This window comes from Ochlerotatus camptorhynchus, unplaced genomic scaffold (assembly GCF_037179485.1).
Source record: "Ochlerotatus camptorhynchus isolate MF236.1 unplaced genomic scaffold, CSIRO-AGI_Acam_v1.1 ptg000330l, whole genome shotgun sequence".
NCBI lineage: Eukaryota > Metazoa > Arthropoda > Insecta > Diptera > Culicidae > Ochlerotatus > Ochlerotatus camptorhynchus.
The window spans coordinates 14,054,740-14,077,837 of record NW_027040818.1 but is presented as its reverse complement, the minus strand read 5'-3'; the positions used below and the strand labels follow the sequence as shown (position 1 = coordinate 14,077,837).

Below are 23,098 nucleotides of genomic sequence, written 5' to 3'. Positions count from 1 at the left end.
CGGATTTGTCGTTCATAAGTCGAGTCTTATGAAATTCTTAAGTCTATATACCTCAGTGTGGGAATGGAGCTGAGAGAGGGCACTAAACTCAAACTTGGGTTTAAAAACTCAAACTTAGGGTATTTCTATATAGAGCTGGAATTAGGGCTTTTGTAAACAATGACTTCTCTCGATGATATCTCAGAATTCATGGCTCTCCCTGGCAATTCAACATCATTGAGTAGAGAAAGACTGTTACGCCCTAATTCCAGCTCTATTTATATTTATATTTTTCTGTGTGTAATCACATTAATTCGGTGCCAACATTTCGAAATTGTTTTTGTAAACAATGACTTCAACCGACGATTCATCGCTTATTCCTTCAAATTGACGATATAAACTGGTGGAGGAATCATGTATCAGCTTTTATACGCGAGAAATCAACACTGATAAAATTTCAAAGATTCTTTTTATGTGTCCCACACATGAATTTTTGCAATGTGATCAACAAATCAGTGCCAACATTTCAAAGGGGCGTAATTGCATTTGTAAACAATGGCTTTAGCAGTCGATTTCTCGCGAATAAATGCTCAGTCATGAAAAATAATGACACCAACAGGTATAGGAATGTTTCCTCTACCAGTTAGCGTTGTTATTTTGGAGGGGTGAACTTTAAGTTGCGAGAAATCGACAGCTAAAGCCATTGTTTACAAAAGCAATTACGCCCATTTGAAATGTTGGCACTGAAATGATATCTATGTGTCGGACTCATGCTTATTATGTGTACACATAAACGCCATGTGTAAACACACATACTATTAATTTGACTCATAAATTTCTGTTTATGTGTGGTCACCTTGGTGGTCACATGAAAATCATGTGGAATTTTACTTGGAAATTCGTCAATAAATTTGATGTGTGGAATTCTATTAGTGAATAGTAAATAGTAGTTTCGCTCTTTTGAAATGTTGATATAGATTTAATTTTTCTGTAAACATACCAAATGTAGTCGGAGCTTAACCTTTGATGGCGGTAACTGCCCCCTTGATGGATCAACTTTTTATTCCGACATTGTATGAATGACCTACCGATTGTTTGCTTAGAGTCGTGTTGATTAACTCTATTGTCAACATCATAGCAGCAATATATTCTTGGTCAGAATTTAATCCGAGAATAATATCGGTGTGAGCGGTGTGAGCTTACCACCACGAGAAACCTTCGTCAAGTATCAAGGATTAGTTTTTGCTCGGGTTTCTTGATGTTTGTTTACATCCAAGCGCAGTTTGACAGTAGTTTCGCCAAAGAGTTTGTTTTCGAATCGGTCAGAAGCAGCGCGGAAAGCGCTAGCATTAAATTTAATATTGAACATTACTGTTTCAATCATAAGAAAATAACCCGAAAGCGGTAAAGTGCGTGAGGATGTCCTTCAATTTTGGAAACACGAGCACCACCGGATTGGGATCGACCAGTACTCCGGCAAAACGTAAGTAAATAGGACTGCTTCTGGAAGGTTATGTCGATTGTTTTCAACTGCAGTACCTGCAACGGTCTGTGATAAACAGTTCAATAATCCTGGTATGGCTGTCCAATCTAACGAATGTATGATTTATTATGTCCTTAAAAATAAAAATAGAAATATAAAATTAGTTTGCCGTTCTGTACAATAAGTAGCACAAACTATTAAATTTTGTCTCCACGGTAAATATTAGCTTCGGGAGATAATAATCGCCCTCAACGAAGAAGCGTCTGTCCGGGATGGTTCTCTGCTTCCCGATCTTTGGAGTAGTTTTTGGAATGGCTACGCCTTCGACTGCTTTGCCTCCTGGTCGTTTCAATGTCCTGCTGGTTTTCAATGCTTTGGAAGCCCTTCCTGTGGAAACAGAAGAGCTTGCAGTGATGTTTTCGAATCTTGGTAGTTTGTGGAATGTCGTTACCTTTTATAACACATGTAGCCGAAAATTCCCAGCACGATGAGCAGGAAAACCGTAGTTATTGTAACCGTAATGTAGATGTAGAACATCTGTATTTTGTCGGACAGCATATCCGAACCGGATGTAGATTTACTTCGCCACATGTCTGTAAGCATACACGTTAGACTTGGAGGACGATTTCAAGCTATATAACAACAAGAACAACGACTGACCGGTAATGTTTGTATCATCGTCAATTTCCGGAGGATCTGGAAGGGCAACCGTCGTGGTGCTGGCGGTAGTCGTTGGTGGATTGATGTACGAAAACGAAAAAGCCGAACGGGTTGGCGGGCCAGGGAACACTAGTTGGCCTTTCTCGCTGAGGAATCGGTGACCCGATTTGATGTACATGGCTGTGGGGGAGATGGAAATCGTTAAAAGCTGAAACCGTGCCGACACCATACTTTTGATGTGTAATATTTGTTTTATATTTTAGACATTAGACTCTTAAGACACCAGGTGAACAGTTGACGGCCTGTATGAAGAAGCAGGTAACTCCGGGCAGATATGAAATCATGCGAGAATATTCCCTGGATTTGAGTTCAGTGGTGCAAACTTTGCAACTTCAGGTATGGTAAATGTCCCTAATGGCGGCCAAGTGCCCCTAATATTGGGCCCATACATGCATTTCGAAGGAATGCATTTTTTCACAATGTTTCACTAGCAACCAAAAATATCCATTTGTATTGTCCAGATTAGGAAAAATGGGAAAAACAAGAGGTTTTAATCGATGGGCCCAATCTTTAGATCCATAGGCCAACATTACAGCCAATTTCCCTTGGAGATTCAGCACAGGACTAAAAAAGCTTTTTTAATGAGCCTCATCAGAATGCAAAGACCAGATCGATTACAGCCAAAAATTTACAGCTGTTTCAAGTCTAAATTGCGGGCGTTTCTAAGATATTATTTTAGAGGAAACAAGATCAGTTAAGCTCGGTTTTACTAAAGAGTTATTCCAATCGAGCAGAAAACCTGTCAAATGGATAAGATGTCGCCTCTTTACCCAATTCAGTCTCTTTAGGTTTTACCATGCTGGAAATTTTGTCGAGTTCCCTGAGTATCATTTGTTCATGCATTGGTTTGCTTTGAAAACGCTCAATTAGTGAAACAATGTACCTGCGTGACATGGATAACGGATTGAAACATAGTTTACGATGCAAGATCAAGTTATGTAGAATTTTGGGATTTAGGATTGTAGGAAATTTTGGAATCTCAAACGGGCTATTCTCAACATTTGCCAACAAAATCATAACATTAGCTCTTCTAAATTTTAATCTTATTAACTAATGTTCTTGCAAATTACCAATCAAACGATGTCCTGAATCGAACGCAGCGAATCGCTATATTCCATCACAGAAATTCGGCCCCCAATAGTGATGACTTGGACATTCGTTGAATTATTCTGAACAATATGCTCAATTACTTCCTATAAATGCTTCGCCTTCGGAACCACCAATAATCCATTTATTATACCATTTATTCACGGCAAGGTCCCGTCACCCTCACTTGACACGTAGGTAATGTTGGAATCCGCAATTTGCGTCGCAATTGAACCACAGTATGAGTTTCTTCACTTGGTCGACAACCCCGTCGTCCGACCGTAGAATCTAATGGCACTTATTGGGAACAAGTCCGCAGCACGACATGGAACGGAACAGCAGCTAGGACCGCGAACCACGAAGCAAGTGCTTTCGCTTGCCAACACTATCACCGACTGAGGCCCGGCCTGGATGGATGGAGACCCGAAAACCTTGTTGCACCGACCGGGGTGGAAAAACAGGAAGGGATTGTTTTTGTTTCGGGTTTCGTTTTGATACGCTGATTTTAATTCAATTAGAACGCGCGCGGGTTTCCTCGGCCACTTTCTGTATGGTGTACTATATCAATGTGGTCTAATTCCCAAACTGTTCAAGCTCAGGTATGATACTTTTGCATGCCTAGTTTGCTTCCCATCACGGTGTGCCCTAAAATGGTCAATCTGAGATCAATAGAGCGATGTATTTCTGAGTAGGGGAAATGGATGTAATGTCGGCCTAAATTACCCTAATTTGGACCCATACATAAATTCAGCAATCGACTAAATTTTCAATAGCGACCAAAAATATCCATTAGTACCGTCCTAATGACGCGTTCATCTAGATAAAATTGATAAATAGCAGACTTTTAGCGATGGGCCCATTATTAGATCCATAGGCCAACATAAGAGCCGTTTCCCCTATATAGATCCCGCTTCTTTCTGGCGCTTTTTCAAAAGCAGGAAAGTCACTCAGTCGTTCCCATCGGAAATTACATTCGATAGCAGAACGAGTTCCGACACCGTAGGTTCATTTCAAATGCTATCCCTCCGGCAGACTCTCCGGAATTGTTAAACTCCCTGCCGTCATACGATAGGTCAAAAGGTCCTGGATCGGATAAACTACCTCCCGTGTTTATTCGTCGTGCTGAAGTACTCTGACCACCTGCTTTCACTATCGGGAGCTGTCTTCCCGAACACATGGAAGTTGTCTGCGGTTACACCCATATACCAGGCCGGAAGCGTTGAGAATTACCGACCGTTTTCTATTCTTTGCTGCTTAGCAAAGTCGCCCGAGCTTTTGATTCAAGATAGAATGTATTCTGCTGCGAATGACTTGCACAAACCACACGTCCTCAGAGTCCAGTGGAATTTGCGGCGTAACCCCCGAAATTTTTGGAGCTTTGTCAACAATAAAAGGACATATTCGAGCATACCCAAGTAACATTTTAAGTTTTATGAAATACTACAAAGCAACTATAAAACAACATTCATAAAACCCTGGTCAAGGCTATTTTGTCATAAATGCATCCACCAAAACCTCATTAAGACTAGAATATGTCTAGTTGGCCCACCCTGGAGAAGGTTCTGAATGGTGTATTCTCGAAGCTCTTCAAGATTGATTTACTGCAAAAAGTTGTATGACGAACGCATTGAGAACCATTTGAAAGCTACAATAAAAGCTATTTAGCAACAATAAAAACCCTTTCCGAGTCCCTGTCCAAGGATGAGGGGCTTGATGATGATTTGTCAAGTGTCGCTATGATTTTTTTTTATTTTGTTAAAATTCTAGTTTTTCTTCAGTTCATTGATTTGAACGGTTCAAGTGAGTTAATTTCACGGAGCCGTAAATTGTAGTTTTATAATAATTTTAATATTAGCATAAAATAAAATAGTAATTTTAAATTCGCTTTTGTAATGCTAAGGTAAATAGTTTGCTTTGAGTGTAAAGTTAATTTATAAGAAAGTTCTAACAGTTTTTTTGCACTTCGAAACTTGACGGGTCATACCTCTAACATAGTAGCAGTGATAGTGTCGCATGTCCTAACAACAACTACCTGCGACTAGTGTTCGAGGGGCCGACAGGGCTGAATAAGGGTCAATACTAACAAAACTCTAACACTAACATGACCCCGAAACTAACGTTCATCCATTGCACTAATAGTTATAATGTAGTTGTACTTTCCTAATAACCCATCTATCACAGATAAACAGACATAACACTCATAGGTTGTTCATCGAATACGCATTTGACGGTTAATTGGAGCGTTTTTGGTTGGCGGTTAAGCGTACTATCCATCACGTGATACTCGACAGATGGCGGTAGTGTTTTAGTGACTATGTTTTGTGGAGAGAAATATTAAATGCGTTATTTCTGTTTGTCTGTGCATCTATGTATCTTTTTCGTTGTGTGTGTGTGTGTGTGTGTGTGTGTGTGTGTGTGTGTGTGTGTGTGTGTGTGTGTGTGTGTGTGTGTGTGTGTGTGTGTGTGTGTGTGTGTGTGTGTGTGGAGGGGGGGGGGTTAATGTAACCAATACTAATACCTTTCTCTCTGTTCTTTTATTCGTTTTCTATATCCCTTCACCATCACCCCATATCCCATCATTTTGACGAGAGATGACTTACTTGCATGGTGCATGCCCAAGTCGTACTACAGGATAATATGCTGAGCGTGGTTCTATCACAAATCGATAGAACTGAGGAATAATGAGGTAAATTCTACACAGTATTTTAAAGGAGACAACTCTAAGCAGGTAATAATAGCAATTAATAATCAAACAACCATAAAAAGGTAAGAATGAATTTATTTATTTTAAATACAGTAATGACCCGATTTTGTCAGCCCCTCCGCGCTTCAGATTTTTTTCTTTCAATAATTTCACATAATCATAAATCTAAATTTTTGTCATTCGTCATTCGTTAAGAGGGATATTTAAAGTATACTTTGGTGCAATAGGTTCAAGAAGATTACTGAAAAAGGGCATGGGTTTTGTAGAACATTGGAAAACATTTTTAAAAAAAGGGGTTGACAAAATCGGAACATTACTGTATTCCATTTACATTTACATGATTTATCACATATTTCCGGAGAGCTTCGAGGTTGGAGCGTAGTTGCTTTTGAGGATGGGCACGTCATTTGTCGGTTTCTCGCGGATTGGGGCTCAGTCTGGAAAAACTAATAACACAAACAGGTAGAAGAATAGTTCCTCTATGATTTGTTATAGTTTGTTTGCAGGATTGTTCTTTTGTTCGCGGGAGGCCGACGATTGACGTGTTTGTTTGCAGGGGCGATTGCGCCCAGATCTCGGGGTTCTCCGGATTTATGGTCGTAATACACACAGTTGATCACAATACGAGCCTAAAAGCTGCAGTGACCTAGTGAGCACCATAGCTCGAGTCGTCTGAAAGTATTGTGTATCGCATGGAGAGCCCAACCGAGATTCTAGCCTATTATAACTGCAGTTGGTCAACTCTCGAAAAAAAAAAAAAAAAAAAAACCCTTTCCGAGTCATTTCCCCTAGCCGCATGCTGAATCCACTAGGAAAGCCTCAATCAAGATAGAAAAGGATTTATGAATCCGATCTTATCAAAATAATTAAAATAGAAACTGATGGTATAAAAATCTTGTTGAATATCCAAATTTATTACAATAGTTCTCATTAAGTGGCCTAGTTTGAAGTGCCATATAAAATTTTATGTGAAATGTACGTGAAAACATGGCAAAAATTAAGTCCACCCTCGTAAAACGTCGATTTGACTATTTATTTAACATTGAAAAAAAATATATATATATTCTTCAGATCGAGCTTGGCCGAGATTTTTTTTAATTATTTTCATATTTAAATGTTTGCTCATTGCTAAATTTACCAAAATATAGTTATATCTAAGGAAATATTGATTGAAAATCGAAGATTGTAAAAAACAAGCAAACTAATTGTAACATGGCGGTGGCATAAAAGTTGATTTTCATGGGTCATATGTGAAAAAGTTGTTTTGCTTTCAAGAATTCCTTAACAAATTCATAAGGTTTCAAAATGGCTTTTATAAAGAAAACTTGCAGGCTGAATTGTATTTATCTAAAGCCATTTTGCTTTATCCTAACCCGTTCAGATTTATGGCAGCATTTATGGAGGCAAAGTTGCCTGCAAAAAGTTAAACGTCAAAGTTTGTTTATCTTTCGATAGCCCTCCCCATGGACATGGAGGTTGACGGTACTGAAGCAAAGGGTTATGTTTAATTTCTTTATATTTGCAACGATGATGATTTCCCATAGTGACACATATCACCTTCTTAATGCTTCAGTATACCTCAAACGATTAATTCTTGGTTGTTAATAGAACTTCCTTGATGCAATCGGCTGCTTCATGCAGACTGAGCAATTCTGATTATAGTATCAGATTTGTTCTGTATACAGAGGAACTGGGAGGGCTTATTAGAAACTTCTCACCAATAAAGTAATGACCTTCTAGTAAATTTTGCATATCATTTTATTAATATTTTATTTTATTTAAGCATATTATTTTTGTTACAGTCAATTAGCATTAGCATACAATACAAGAGATTTAATATTACTTGCTCGGTTTTGCGTAAAATAATCAATTTTTTTTTTTTTTGGTTTCAAAATTTTCCTAGTTTGGTTAGAAGTTTCGAAGCTAACACATGTCCACAGGCCTAATAGAAAGATAGACAGACAAAGCGTATCATGAAGAATAGTTGCATGCAGGGTTGCTTCCACTCACTTTCTATAGATGAGTGATTTTCGGAGTTTTGAATTCGTTAGATGTTGTAATGGAGGTTTGTGTTGTTGGATGCGGGAGGAGATTGTAGGGCGGGTGTTTGACGCATAAGGCCTGTCAATTTCGCTTTCAGAGTGTCGCAGTCAGCGGTTTTATGATTCGTGAGCGCTCGCGATTCGTAGAATCGTTGATTGTGACTGCCAGTGGATTTGGCGGGTTTTGTGTGTCGGACGCTTGCTTTTTGGCCTTTTCTTGTGTCTAACATGTGCAGAGTATCATTATAGCGTCTAATGGTTTTGAGATTCCTGGTTGCGTGAAATATACTTGTGAGAATATTTTTTTGAGATTTTAGTAGTCACGTTTTGTTTGTAGTTTATATGTTATTTCTTTCATGTAATTATCGTAAATAATAGTTATTCAATAATAGATAATTCATCCATATATTCAATAATAAATTTACAAATGACTATAATTTGGATACCTAACAATTGGACAGAATCACTAGCAAGAATAGGTTGTGTTCGCCTTCGAAAATATCGATTCGTTTTTTCAGGGTTGTAGTTTTGGTTTTCATCAGTGGCCCGGCTCTGATTGTGAACGATTTAGGTAGTATTTCTAGGTAACTATTTAGCTTTTAGCACAACTTTGCTACTACGAATCCACAAAAGACATTAAATTGGAGGCGGATTCTGGTACGGAATTACAGGCTGCTATTCTGAGCAACTTATCTTCATAAAATTAAAAATTACATTTAGGTATTAATTAGCAAATATGAATAGTAGTTAACTTTAACATAATTTTGATAAAACAATCATTTCATCCAGTTCACTTTAAAACAAACAAGTATGAAAGGAGATTGCTTAGAATAAAGATAAAAGTAATAAATAAGCGCAATATTAAACGACATTAAATTTGAATCTGATACGGTAGGCCATATAACAGAGTCGATAGCCATTGCAAATCAACCATCTCTACCTGCTTATTTTCCTAACTTTCACTATTATTGCTGTTACTCTGACTATCCCCTATGGTCAACAGCTTTCCTTACTATCCGGTATCGTAAACAGGATTCATTTGACCCCTGTGGTTATTATTCTGTGATGCCAAATCTATACCTCTACCCTGGTGCAGTATGGACAGCGATTTTTCGCTGGTGACTTGGCCCTATGACCCCCTTCTGTGCTTGAAAATGAAAATGAAAAATGAAAATGAAAGTTTGTTTATCTTTCGATAGTTGCGCTGTGAGATCCAGGATTCTTCCAGGTGATTTTCTCCCGATGGATTGGGAGCAGTTACTCAGATAGTTTGCGATACTGTTTTACAACATTTCGCATTTCGAACAGCTGGAAGCGCAATCGTTCCCGAAAAAGATCCCCTTCTTCCGGATGGTTACAGAAGTGCACCATCCAATGATGCAGAGATGTACGGTTGAATGAAATTTTCGAAGAGTCTTTCGCCGAATAAAATCGCTGCTTTGGATTGGAAACCAGCTAATCTCCGCTAACTAACAGTTTCAGTGGTTTGCTGTCGGTTGTCGGTTTGTCATCGCAAGATCTGGAGAAGGCTGGTATGTTTTTCAACTTTAGACAATGTTTTATGAGTTCGAGAAAATTTCCAACATTGTGCACAAAGCTGGCAATAAACGGGATATTGTGAACTATCGAGGTATCACCAGTCTTTTGGCGGCGTCCAAATTGTTGGAGATCATCTTGAGCGAATTTGTCCTGAATCGCTCGAAGAACTACATTTCAACTGACCAGCATGGATTTATTCCCGGTAGATCGGTAGCTACTAATAAGGCTAATAAGGCACAAGTCGACAAAATTGACCAGAAGGTTTTGTCGTGGCTACCAGCAACTTAGAGCGTGGTTACATTCCTACTTGACTGGACGAACTCTTCGAGTACGACTAGGATCTTGTGTCTCTTCTACGTTTACCAGCACCTCTGGAGTACCTCAGGGAAGCAACTTGGGTCCACTTTTGTTTACGTTATTCTTCAACGATGTAGCAGCTTTGTTGGGAGTTAAATGCAAGCTCGTTGATGCAGATGATCTTATGCTATTCGTCATAGTTCACTCAATTGAGGATTGTCATCGTCTTCAAGCTCTGCTAGATTTGTTTGTGGATTGGTGCCGTCGCAATAAGCTCATCATCAGCGTTCCTTCTTCTTATTCTCTTGCTTTTGATGGGACCGTTGTCAGTGACCATATGCCCAGTGGTTTTGTTTGTTCGTCGAAGTTTTTGATGCCAACGCAGTCGGGCACCAAGTGTTTGCCCGCTCAAGCTGTCAAGCACTCGTTTGTTGTGTTTACAATTCCATTTTTATTTTTTTTCCAAGAAGTGAACCACATCTCGAAAAGTTTTCACGTCGTTTGATTTGAATAGGTCTATCAGCGTCCAGAATTTGCCGTCGCAATCGTATTCCGAGCGGGTGATGGCGTATTTGTTGCAGTGGAGTACTACATGGTCTGCCGTGTCCTTTGCCAGGCAGACGTCGCATTCAGAATCCTGAACAATTTTCATTTTAGCTAGCCAGTTGTTGGCGTAGCTGTGTCCGGCGATTAGGCGGTTTAGTCTTCTGACTTCTTTGTTGCTGAGTTGCTTGCCCTTGTACCAAGGGTGGTCGCTGTAATTTGGATGAATAGCAAAGAAGTGCTTGCCTTTTTCCTCAGCGTAAGTAGAATACCATTTGTTTGTATTATCTACTCTTAGCTGATTGAACATATTTAACGCATCCTTGATGAAGATTCCGTTCTTCAAGATTCGTACCGATTCTGTAAAGAAGATTTTTCGAATATTGATTCGCTAGTGTGAGATTTGTTAAGCATCTAGAATTTAAATTTAGATGTGTCGCACCCCTCGGCGCCAACGGCGTACATATCTTAAACGAATGTTTGCATTCGATATTCTAAGGCTGTGTTCCATTTGGTAAATTTTCACTTATATTTGACAGACGGAAAATTTTCAAATAAACCTGCTATTCCAGCAGACTTATTTCTGACAGACAAGGAATCAACTTTGAAAGATGCTTTTTTCGAAAATCGGCCGTTCAACAACACAGAAATTTTCGAACATCAGAATTTATTTTCGAAGTGTCAAATTTAAGTGAAACATTTCCAAATGGAACACAGCCTAAGGCCAACAATCAATACGATACCAACGATTTTAAATTGGCTCACTACTTGACCTGCCTATTGGTCCCAAGCAAACGATTAACGTACCCCATTCTAGTCGGAATTCTAGTACTACGCAATGTTTGTTTTGATTCGCTATGAAAGTTTGACAGATAAAATGAGGGTATATTGGTTTTTCCTCTGTATCGAGGGGTGAATCGATTAGCTTGGGACCGAAGAGAGAACCAGAGCTGAGCCAAAAAGTTGAGCACGTTATTTCGGGACCTTCTAGTCTTAGAGTTACCTCTATGCTAAGGCTGTGTTCCATTTGGTGAATTTTCGCTTAAATGACAGATGGAAAATTTTCAAATAAACCTGCTCTCTCGCCTGCTATTCCAGCAGACTTATCAGGACTCAATTTGGACAAACACCTTTTCAAAAATCGGACGATCAGCAAGAGAGAGATTTTCGAAGAGTGTAATTTATTTTCGAAGTGTCAAATTTAAGTGAAAATTCACCAAATGGAACACAGTCTAAGCATAGAGGTAACTCTAAGACCACTGGGTCCCGAAGAAAATCATTATTATTTTTGGCTCACTCAGTACCAGAACAACGGTCCCAAGCAGTTCCAAGCTATTTCACTCACCCCTGCATGTTCTGCATGAATCCACACACCCCTGATGTTATCTGTCAAACTTTCATAGCGAATCAAAACAAACATAGTGTAGTAATAGAATTTCAACTAGAATAGGGTACGTTAATCGTTTGCTTGGGACCAATAGGCTACTAAAGTGGTGAGCCAATTTAAAATCGTTAGTTTCGTATTGATTGTTGGTCTAAGGCAGTGTTCCATTTGGAAAATTTTCACTTAGATTTGCCACTTCGAAAATAAATTGAAACGTTCGAAAATCCCTCTGTTGTTGATCGGCCGATTTTCGAGAAAGCGTCTGTCAAAATTGATTCCTTGTCTGTCAGAAATAAGTCTGCTGGAATAGCAGGTTTATTTGAAAAATTTCCATCTGTCAAATTTAAGCAAAAATTCACCAAATGGAACACAGCCTAAGTGTTGTATCGCATATGAATTATTACTGGCAACACGGGAGCTGGGGTCGAGAAAGTGTGTAGAGGAAAAGAAGTGGAAGAAGAATAAATATAGTTGAACCTCACAGGTTGAACCAAATGGTTGATAGTGTTTTGTCATGAAGAAAGAAATCGATTCTTCTTGGCCCATTCCGGTTACAACATTTGGCGCCGAGCTAAATCAACGGTGGAATCGAATACGGATCGTTTAAATACGGATGGTGATTGAATTTCAAGTGAGACAAATCGGTAAAACGGAGGAAAAGTTTCTGTAAAACGAAGCTGGCAGCAAAGGTAAACAACAGTAGCAGACAACGGGAAAGTAGAAGTGTGCGAAACGGTGGGTGCGATGTCCTACGCAGGTGTGGAAGCTGCCTTCCTGCACATTCGATTGTCGTCAATGGATGGCAATCGATGTCCGTCGGTAATTGGCACTAGATTGTGGAACAGAGACCGACGTTAAATAAAGGAATGAATAAGAAGAACGTCAAAAAACCCAGGAGAAGCAAAATGCGGAGTATTCGTTTATGGTGACGACGACTATGACGCCCGACTCATGGATTGTGAACTCTGGCGCAACTTCGCATATGTGTGCTGATCGGGCATGTTTTGTGGAGCTCCATGAGAACTGATTTTGGTGATGTATCTCCGAGGGTGAGCCATCAAGAATAAAGTATGAAACGCACAAAAATTGGTCAACTTCAAATTTGTGTATTTCTGTTAAAAATACATTAAAAAAACCTGAAATGCTGCATTTGGATGTTGAGTGTATATACAGGGTGCGTGACGAATTTTTGCAGTAAATGGCATATTTGAGAAAAAATACACCAGTTAGTTATTCTAGCAATGAATTTTGTGCGATTTATTTTCTTTCGCAACATATGGAAGTTGTAAGTAAATTTATTTAAAAAAATTGCCTTCCCTTTCGACGACTGTAGTTAGACGCTTCCGGAAACTGCAGTATGCACGTTTTAAAATGTTTCGATCCATAGATGTCATCACTGCCTTGATTTTAGCTTTTAGCGACTTAAGTGTGGTGTGAGGGGTTCTATTGGTATCCCGTTGGACGACGCCCTATACAAAATAATCCAACGAATTGATATCGGGACTGCTTGGGGGCCAAATTTCTTCCTCCCAAATTTACGAAATATTTTCCGTAAGCCATTTCTGTGCTTTATTAGCAGTATGAGCAGGTGCTCCGTCTTATCACTTTCCCAAGCCTTTTTTAATATTATACGCTGTTCTTTCAGACACATTTACCGACCGAATTATTTCTTTCATGCATACTCCGGCGCGCAACAAAGCGACAACGGCTGACAGATTGCTCTCTTGTTTCGACATCTTTACGTTTACTCAACATTGTTTGTTTAAATCTTACACCTAACAGTATAAGCTATCCAGTGCTGCCAAATATATCTAAATCATGATGCACAAGCATGAGAAATTACTATTTGAAATTTACTGCAAAAATTCGTCACGCACCCTGTACAATGGTTGCTATGATGAGTTTTCACCGTTTGTTCTCCAGTTTCCAAAATGACGTCCAAGCAAGAGGAGCAGCGTGTCAAAATTTTGCTCGCGCTGCAAGAGAATCCGACGGTCTCACACGCCAAGTTGGCAAAATTGCTGGATGTGGCCAAATCGACCGTGACAAACGTTTTAAAAGTGTTCGGAGAGCGTCTGTCGACTGCCAGGAAGCCTGGAAGTGGTGGCAATCGTAACCCGGACATGGCAGCGACGACGAAGAAGGTGGCGCTGAAAAATAAGCGGAATTATAACCTCTCCATCCGGGACGTCGCTGGCAAGCTCAATGTCTCCCATACTACTGTGCAGCGGGCCAAGAAACGAGTCGGGTTGTCGACGTTTAAAGGGTGTCCACGATGAAATTGCCACACTATGAAATTGCTCTAACTTTTTAACCGTTGGGTAGAATTTAATGAAAATTTGGGTGGATTTAGTTCATAGTGCATTATTTACATCCTGCAAGTTTTAAAGTCCTGTGATCAAAACTCGCGGAAATGGAGTCGAAAGAACAGCTCGTGCGTGATAAAATCTTGCGCATTCATCACGAGAACAAGGATCTCTCGCATCGTTCCATCGCTAAAACGTTGGGAATCGCGAATTCCACGGTGTCGCGAGTGATTAAGCGGTTCGAGGAACGGTTGACCACCGATCGGAAGCCCAGAAGTGAAGGAAAAAGTATTCCGTACAACACCAAAAATCACAACCGCGTAGTTGGGGCCTTCAACCGAAATCCGAACGCCTCCGTTAGGGATGTGGCTAAGAAGCTGCACCTAAGCCGAAGTTTTGTCCAGAAGGCCAAAACTAAGGCTGGGCTTCGAACGTTCAAGGTACAAAAGGCCCCTAATCGCGACGAGAAGCAGAACAAGTCCGCCAAAACCCGTGCCAGGAAGTTGTACCTCAACATGCTGACGAAAGTTGAATGCTGCATCATGGACGACGAAACATATGTGAAGGCCGACTTCAAACAGATCCCCGGCAACCTTTTTTTCACGGCCAAGGATAAGTTCAGCGTTCCGGAGCATGTCCGCACTCAGAAGATGTCCAAATTTGCGAAGAAATTCCTGGTTTGGCAAGCCATCTGCACGTGCGGGAAGCGGAGTGCACCTTTCGTGACCCAGGACACGATGAACGGATAGGTGTACATAAAAGAGTGCCTCCAGAAGCGGCTGCTTCCTCTCCTGAAGGCCCACAACGTCCCAACAATCTTCTGGCCGGATTTGGCCTCATGCCACTACTCCAAGGACGTGCTGAAGTGGTATGCGGACAATAAGGTCAATTTCGTGCCGAAAATGTTCAACCCTCCCAACACTCCGGAGCTCCGCCCCATCGAGAAGTACTGGGCGATTATGAAGCAGCACCTTCTTAAACGACCTAAGGTAGTGAAGACAGTCGAGGAACTGAAGAAAGTATGGGTTTACATGCAAAAAACGGTTGATTCACAGGTTGTGCAGAATCTTATGGCCGGGGTTAAGGCCAAGGTGCGGGCATTTGCGTATGGACTGTAAATAAAATACGAGTAAAATGGTAAAATGAAGTTTAATACTTATTTCTCAATCCCTGAAAATTTGATGGCAATCGGATGAAAACTCGAATTTTGCGAATCAATTTTGTGTATGGCAATTTCATCGTGGACACCCTTTAAGAAGGTGAAGGTGGCGAACCGAGATTACAAACAAAACACGTCGGCAAAGCAGCGGTCCCGAAAGCTGTATACGAATCTGCTCACAAAGTTCGACCAACAATCAATACGAAACTAACAATTTTAAATTGGCTCACTACTTGACTAGCCTATTGGTCCCAAGCAAACGATTAACGTACCCTATTCTAGTCGAAATTCTACTACTACACTATGTTTGTTTTGATTTGATATGAAAGTTTGACAGATGAAATAAAGGGTTAGTGGATTTTCCTATGTTTCGAGGGGTGAATCGATTAGCTTGGGACCGAAGATAGTACCAGAGCTGAGCCAAAAAGTTGAGCACGTTATTTCAGGACCTTCTAGTCTTAGAGTTACCTTTATGGTTCGACTGTGTCGTCATGGACGACGAAACTTATGTGAAGGTGGATTTCGAACAGCTTCCAGGACAGGATTTTTATACCGCATCAGGAAAAGGGAAGGTGGCTGAAATTTTCAAAACCATCAAACTATCGAAGTTCCCGAAAAAAATATCTCATCTGGCAGGCCATATGCTCGTGTGATCTAAAAAGCGGCATTTTCATTACTACGGGAACCATCAATCAAGAGATCTACGTCCAGGAGTGCCTGGAAAAGCGGCTGCTACCATTCCTAAAGCAACATAATAGACCTGTGCTGTTCTGGCCGGACTTGGCGAGCTGCCACTATGAGAAAAAGGCAATCGAGTGGTACCGATGCGAACAACGTGGTTGTGGTACCCAAAGACCACAACCCTCCCAACAGCCTAGAACTCCCCCCTATCCAACGGTATTGGGCCTTGGTCAAACGGAATCTCAAAAAAAAAAAAAACTAATAAATCCAGGGAAAACGAGCAGCAGTTTAAATCTAACTGGCGTTCGGCGGCGAATAAGGTCGATGAGACCACTGTGCAAAATTTAATGTAAGGGGTTAAGCGGAAGGCACGGCAGTTTGGATTTAGTAAACCAAAAGAATAAACGAACATTTTTTTTCCCTTTAAATATAATGAATTGAACTATCAAAAGAAAAATAAGAAGATTTTTGTGATATGAATTTTGACTGAAAGAAACGATTTTTTTGTCGACCAATGTTTGCGCGTTCCAGTCTTTAATCCTTAGTGAAGTGCTGTTGGTGTCGAACTTCGAATTGAATCTGGTTTCCGTCTAATGCTGGGTTTAGACTAGGCAAGTCAAATGATCAACTCAGTTGAATTCAATTGGCTTGCAAAGTTGAGCCTGGTTCAACTTTTTTCAATTCAAGTGAGTTGATCATTTGACTTGCCTAGTCTAAACCCAGCATAATGGAGCCACGATTATATTTGACGTCAACGGATGCCGGATTCTGAAGGATGAGAAAGTAATTGTAGGAGCAACGGTTTTGGGTGGGCTGTACTCAATGAGGTACAGAGAGAGGTGGAGCAGATCGTGAAATAGGGTTGTATTAGTAAACCAAAAAATCAACGTAAACGCAAGTAGTGACGTCACTACTTGCGTGTACTTGCCTGTATCGTACAGTGGTTGTGTGAGTGATTGCTTCACCTCGGTAATCCAGCTCATTGGGCTGTACTACCTGAAGGTAGCCCAGGAAGCACTGAGCGTGAAACACACATCGGGTTGTCAGTACACAGCATCCTGGGGCATCGTGATCATAAAGCAGTTCGAGAGCTCGTAAACGAAGGAAATGGAAACTTGTATCAAGATGGAAGATTGCAGCTGTCGGGTCGACTATGAATGTTTATGGCAGGAAAGGTGCAGCGCCTTCCGTTTCCCAAGAAGAAGGCCAATGAAAAATGTGGCACCTGTTCAAATGTTCAAGAATACGTTAAGTGTGTCAGAACCGAAGACGGAGACTCTATCAACGATGCAGGAAAGATTGTGTTTTGTTGTGGCTAGCTGCGCGCACGATTGATGACGATTTCCTGCAAAAAGGCAAGTGTATGCGAGAAATGAATGAAGATTGGCCATGGCCTCCAATCAAACATGGCCTCCAATCAAAGATTGATTCGCTAGTGTCGTAGTTTTTGATCATATAGAATTGAGATTTAGATGTGTCGACCCCCTCGGTCAGATCGCAGTTTGGCAGAAATCCGATCGGATCAAGTGAATATCATAGTCATATACTGGATTCCTTTTGTCGAGCGGAAGGAATTAGCCAAAAATTTACCACAGCATGCACTCCACACAGTGGCGTTCCGTAACCTCACTTTTGACCTGTGCACCAACTTTCAAAACCAGATTTAATGCCATATTCATACTCGAATCGGTTGAAAAATACACTTAATCTTCAGTTAACTCGATATCTATCTATCCATGGCAAGCAACATTTTTTTGATAACTGTTTATCTTTTGAGCGTTGGTACACAGGTAGATTGAGGTTAAGGAAACGCTACTGACTCCACAGCTGAACGGAGTAGCGGAGCGGAAAAATCGCTCTTTGGTAGAAATGGCGAGCTGCATGATACTGGAATTCCGAATGCCGTTGAAGTACTGGGCTGAAGCGGTTAACACGGCTATCTATCTGCAAAACCTTTGAAGGACACTCCGATCGAGCTGTGGACCATTTCGCCACCTATTTTTGATTCGAAACCACTGTGCATTGGTTAAATGAATGCTTTACTACATTCTATGTAAGTACTTTGTCTCGAGTTAAGAAGGAAGTTGACTTCCCTTGTCAATTACTGCATAATACCTTCTCGTTTGTCTGCAGAGTTGCCTAACAGGTCACTGTTGAATGTTACCAATCCATACCATTGATTGTTGAACAATGAAAAATAATCTTTCGAAGCGCGCTGAAGGCTTTAATATGTGTTTCTGTTCTACTTAAGATACGCAAAAACCTCCCTTCGCAACTTCCCACCAATCGTGGAACGGGGGGGAAATGGTAATTGAATTATACCCAAACATTGGTTTCCAATCCACATGAGTAAACACTTGCTACACAGTACGGCCCATCAGTGTTTCATTCGAGGTCATGAGACAAGCACATGACCAAACCCAACACGACCTAGAAGCAAACAGATTAAAGCGTACAGCCCAATTCACATGCACAATGCAATCACGGTCAACACGTGTGTTCCGCACTGGTTACAGTTTCAAACCAATCAGCTGAATTCATATACTAATTACCTTCTCCTACTTTCCTCTTCCTTTCAGCAGCTGGCCTCGGAAACTTCTCGTTCGGTGCACAGTCGGCGACGCCAGCGTTTGGCGCCGCCCCGGCCGGAACCGGTACGGCAGCGACCCCGTCGTTGTTCGGTGGTGGTCAAGCCGCCGGCAATACGGCCCCCAATACGGGCTTCGGTGGATTCGGAGCGGCAGCGGCACCTGCTGCTGCCCCAGCAGGTACTTCGGCATTCGGCTTCGGAAGCAACACCACCGCGGGCACCGCTGTGACGCCGGCGTTTGGCGGATTTGGAACGGCGGGAGGCACCGCTCCCGGTGGGGCAACGCCGTTCGGAGGATTCGGAACGGCCGCTAACACTTCGACGGCTGCGCCCGCGTTCGGAGGATTCGGAACGGCGGCGGCGACGACCAGTGGTGAGTGGATATTTTTGGATTAGGTAGTCTAGTCGGTTTCTTTTTGCGTTTATGTTTTGTGCTTTGGAGTTAACAAATGGGATTATAGCGGGAAATGGAAATGGTTTTGTATATTTAGGAACCGGCATCGGTACGTTTCGATTTCCATCGTGCCTGAAATATGGATGTGTTCGAGTGAAATAATCATGTTTCTCGACGAATATTGAGCAGCTTTTCTCATGTCTTCATGTTTTTTGGAGATCATTTTTTTCCAGAGGAGACCTTTTTGACTCAAGACTCAAGGACGTATGAGTTTACGCATATGTATTTTTAGAAAAATATCTCGAAACCGTTGATTGTAACGAAATTGTGTCTGAGGAAAAGACGTAGATAATCAATTAAGCTTTATAAAAAAATATACACTGAAAAGAAACTTGTACTGGAAGTTTCTTGAATTACAGCTAAAGATTGTCTTGGAGTTTTGCAGGTTTTATGAGCTTCCATCGGAGATTCCTTGGACATCCTCCAAATGTTCTCTGAACTTCTTCTGGAGGATACCTCATCTTCCTTTGTTGGTTTCTTGAATTACTTTTTACTTTTCCTGGTCCGACGCCCCTCAGGATTACACCTGCGTCACAATGTTACGCCAACTAACTCGGTTCGGGGCTGCTTGTCTCCAATTTCTTGACCGTCCCACACTTCCTAGATCTTGCTCCACTTGGTCTAACCATCTTGCTCGCTGTGCTCCTCTGCGTCTTGTACCGGCCGGATACGAGGCAACACCATTTTTGCGGGATTGTTGTCCGGCATTCTTACAACGTGTCCCGCCCATCGCACCTTTCGCGACTTTTTGGATACTGAGTTCGCTATAGAGTTGCACCAGCTCGTGGTTCATCCTTCTCATCCATAAACCGTTCTCACACACCCCGCCAAAGATGGTCCTAAGCACTTGTCGTTCAAAAAACACCTAGTGCTTGCAGGTCCTCCTCGAGCATCGTCCACGTCTCGTGCCCGTAGAGAACTATCGGTCTTATCAGCGTCTTGTACATGGTCCATTTAGTACGGGGGTAAAGTTTACCTGACCTCAGGGTCTTGTGGAGTCCGTAGTAAGCACGACTTCCGGCAATTATACGTCTACGAATTTCTCTGCTGCAGTTGTGATCCGACGTCATCAATGAACCGAGGTACACAAATTGGTTTCTTGAATACCTCCTGTAAATTTCCTGAACTTCTACTAGGGTTCTTAAATTTTGTTATTATGATGCCCTAAGACGTTTCGTGATCTTAAGCTAGAAGTTTCAAAACGTTTTCTGGACAATTCCTGAAGAATTCTAAGCTTCCATTGCAGGTTTCCTGAGTTTTACTTGGTGATTTCGTTAATTATCTAATTTATCATGGAGGTATTCTCAATTTTTCCGGGAAGATACTTTGCCCACAGATTTACGGTGTTTCCTCTGGTAAAATTCTTGAAAATTTCTTTAAATTCAACTGAAGATTTCCAGTTTCCAAGACCTGCTTGGAAGTTTCTTGAACTCAAGATAGATTTGCGAGTTTCCTGAACATCTTTTGGACATTCCTTCGACAATACTTTAGACGTACTCCGAACTTTTACTGAAGGATCCAGCTTCTAACCTCATTTGAGACTTCTTTCAGCGATTTATTATCAAAAGATACCTCGCATTGTCCCTTTAGGTTCCCGGAACATCAAATGGTTTCCTATAATTTAAATATAAAAATACAATTTAGTAAATATAAGATATGAAACCGACATTCACCGTACATCTTTCCTTTCACCGTTTCTCTCCGGCAGCTCCGGCCTTCGGTGGTTTTGGAGGGTTCGGAACGACCACCACCAGTACAGCCCCGTCCCTGTTTGGTCAATCCGGTGCCGCCGCAGCCGGTTTTGGTGGATTTGGATCCTCGTTTGGAGCTGGAGGTGGTTTCGGCCAACAGCACCAGCAACAGCAGCCGGCAGGCTTGGGATTCGGTCAAAGCTTCCAACAGCAGCTGCAGCAACAGCCCCCGGCCCTTACCCAGGAGGAAGCATTCGCCCAATCCATTTTCAATGTGTCCATTTTCGGCGACGAGCGGGACACGGTTATCGCCAAGTGGAACTACCTGCAGTCGATGCTGGGCACGGGAAAGGCCTTCTACTCGCAGAATAATCCGGCAGTGGAAATCACCCCCAGCAACTACCTGTGCCGTTTCAAGACCATGGGCTATACGAAGCTTCCCGGGAAGGAGAACAAGGTCGGTTTGGTTGGCTTGACCATCAACAAAACTGCCGGACAGGTGAAGGATCAACAGCAGCAGTTTGTTACGAGTTTGAATCAGATTTTCGGCAACAAACCAAACATTGCCATCACTGTCGAAAGCGTCAAAGTGGTTGGTGACAGCAAATCCCAAGTCGTTATCTACGTTGAGGAAAAATCGACGACTTCGAACGAAACGAAACGCATTCTGGCCACGGAAGTGGCCACCTACCTTAATCAACCGACGCCGAAGCATCAGCTGACTAGTTTGGGCGTTGAAACCGTGGTCGCATTGGTTCTTCCGGAGGAGGATCAGCTGAAAGAGTATCTGGATAATCCACCGAAGGGCATCGACCCGCGGATGTGGCAACAGGCAAAGATCGACAATCCCGATCCGAAGCGGTTCATTCCGGTGCCGATGATCGGATTCCAGGAGCTCAAGTGGCGCATCAAGTGCCAGGAAAACGAAACCGATATTCACGTTTCCTATCTGGACAAGGTGGAGAAGGAAATAGAACAGCTCAAACAGCGGCACACCAACACGACGGCGAAGATTATGGAACACCGTAGGAAGTTTGCCGAGCTGAGTCATCGGATTTTGAGAATCATTGTGAAGCAGGAGAGCACCCGGAAGATGGGTTTCGCCCTGCTGCCGGAGGAGGAAATGATCCGCAGTAAGTTGGAAAATATGCACGCGCTGGTTTCGACGCCGACGCAGTTCAAGGGCAAACTGAGCGAACTGCTGTCGCAGATGAGGATGCAGCGGAACCAGTGGACACATGCCGGAGGAACGAACGACTATACGTTGGATAAAGGTTAGTGAATCGTTTGGACTTGGGGAGAATTGTTGGGATTTTAACTGTTTATTTTTTCTCAAACTGCAGAGTCATCGGAGGAGATGAAGAGTTTCCTCACGATGCAGCAGAAGGCGATGGCGTTCCTGGTTGAAACGGTGAACAAGGACCTAAAGGACCTCAAGGTTATTTCGGATGGGATGTCACGTTTGATACCAAATTAGGGACTAGAAGTTAATTTTATTATTCTACATATGAGGTAAGTCACACACACACACACAGAAATGCTACATGAATACAAAATTATGCGATAGCAACACAATGAAAGCGGAAAATGGCGATGATGGTTTTCTTTGGTAGAAAAAAATGAGAACGTTATCCCAGCAGGATGTTGCTGTACGGATGACTGTCCACGATCGGCTGACCGGGCATGGTGTACCGAGGGGAGATGTAGTAGGTGGTCTTTTCCATCGCTACGTAGCGGTTCTTGGGCCAACCGTACATGCCTGGAAGAGGTGGAAATGGGTGGATTTTGATTAGTATACATATTAGGAACTTTGCGATAGATCGTACAACTAGTGCCGAGGATTGGCTTGGATTGTGTGCTGCTGTTTAACCAAGTATCATTGAAGACGTACATATCGTAACAAGCGAACAAGCCAATTAGAGCACCCGCACCAATGCGTTGCTAAATCTATTTTAGCAACGTCCACCATAACGCAGTAACCACACTGGGGGTTGCTATTCAAGTGCGGGGAATAACAATCTGCCTCTCGGTGAACAGCGGGTTGACAATAGCAACCGGCCCAAGCGTTGAAATGTTTGTTTTGTTTTTCATTTGATCTGGGACCAGCATTCGAACTCTGCTAGCCACAACCCGGTCTTTCAGGAGGTCCGGACCATGCGTAAAAGTGATTAAAAAGATTCAAGAGCTTTACGATTCACTTATTCTGAAGCTACATGTATGAATCAGGATCTAGGACTAGCATATGCAATCAGGTACCGGTGTGGTTCTCTGGAAGATTTTGAACATCGACAAAAGAAGTTAATTCGCGTAAAACTCCTAGTTTTATCTGGGCTTCCCTGAGGTTTTGAATCTTTCCTGAAGTTCCGGAAATTTTAATTATATTTATAAAATTTTCTGAAGCATCGCAAAATTCATGAAATTATTGAAATATCCCATAATT

At 41.8% G+C, this 23,098-nt stretch overlaps 3 protein-coding genes across 5 annotated transcripts in view; 1 reads left to right on the top strand and 2 right to left on the bottom strand.

Moving 5' to 3' along the window:
- Window positions 1–1,297: 1,297 nt before the first annotated feature.
- On the top strand, window positions 1,298–22,235 carry Nup54 (nuclear pore complex protein Nup54). 3 transcript variants are annotated; one of them, XM_065230463.1, is made up of 4 exons: window positions 1,298–1,462; window positions 18,506–18,886; window positions 20,676–21,932; window positions 22,002–22,235. In XM_065230463.1, exons 1-4 carry the CDS (start codon window positions 1,399–1,401, stop codon window positions 22,133–22,135), a joined length of 1,836 nt encoding a protein of 611 aa, XP_065086535.1. In that variant the 5' UTR covers window positions 1,298–1,398; the 3' UTR covers window positions 22,136–22,235. The 3 variants fall into 3 exon arrangements, with proteins under 3 accessions (XP_065086535.1, XP_065086534.1, XP_065086536.1); XM_065230462.1 differs by having other exon boundaries at window positions 18,503–18,886; XM_065230464.1 differs by lacking the exon at window positions 1,298–1,462 and adding an exon at window positions 18,384–18,432.
- LOC135708477 (uncharacterized) lies at window positions 1,549–3,672 on the bottom strand. Its single transcript, XM_065230599.1, has 4 exons — window positions 3,253–3,672; window positions 2,123–2,302; window positions 1,914–2,055; window positions 1,549–1,849 (listed from the first exon to the last, which is right to left on the bottom strand). The coding sequence occupies exons 2-4, from the start codon at window positions 2,298–2,300 to the stop codon at window positions 1,711–1,713; spliced, it is 459 nt and encodes a 152-aa protein (XP_065086671.1). The 5' UTR covers window positions 2,301–2,302; window positions 3,253–3,672; the 3' UTR covers window positions 1,549–1,710.
- The window catches only part of LOC135708468 (uncharacterized), a 16,288-nt gene continuing 15,424 nt past the window's right edge, over window positions 22,235–23,098 (bottom strand). The window contains exon 3 of the mRNA XM_065230587.1: window positions 22,235–22,417. Within this exon, the coding sequence (XP_065086659.1) occupies window positions 22,287–22,417 (131 nt within the window). The 3' untranslated portion in view covers window positions 22,235–22,286. The remainder of the gene's footprint in view (window positions 22,418–23,098) is intronic.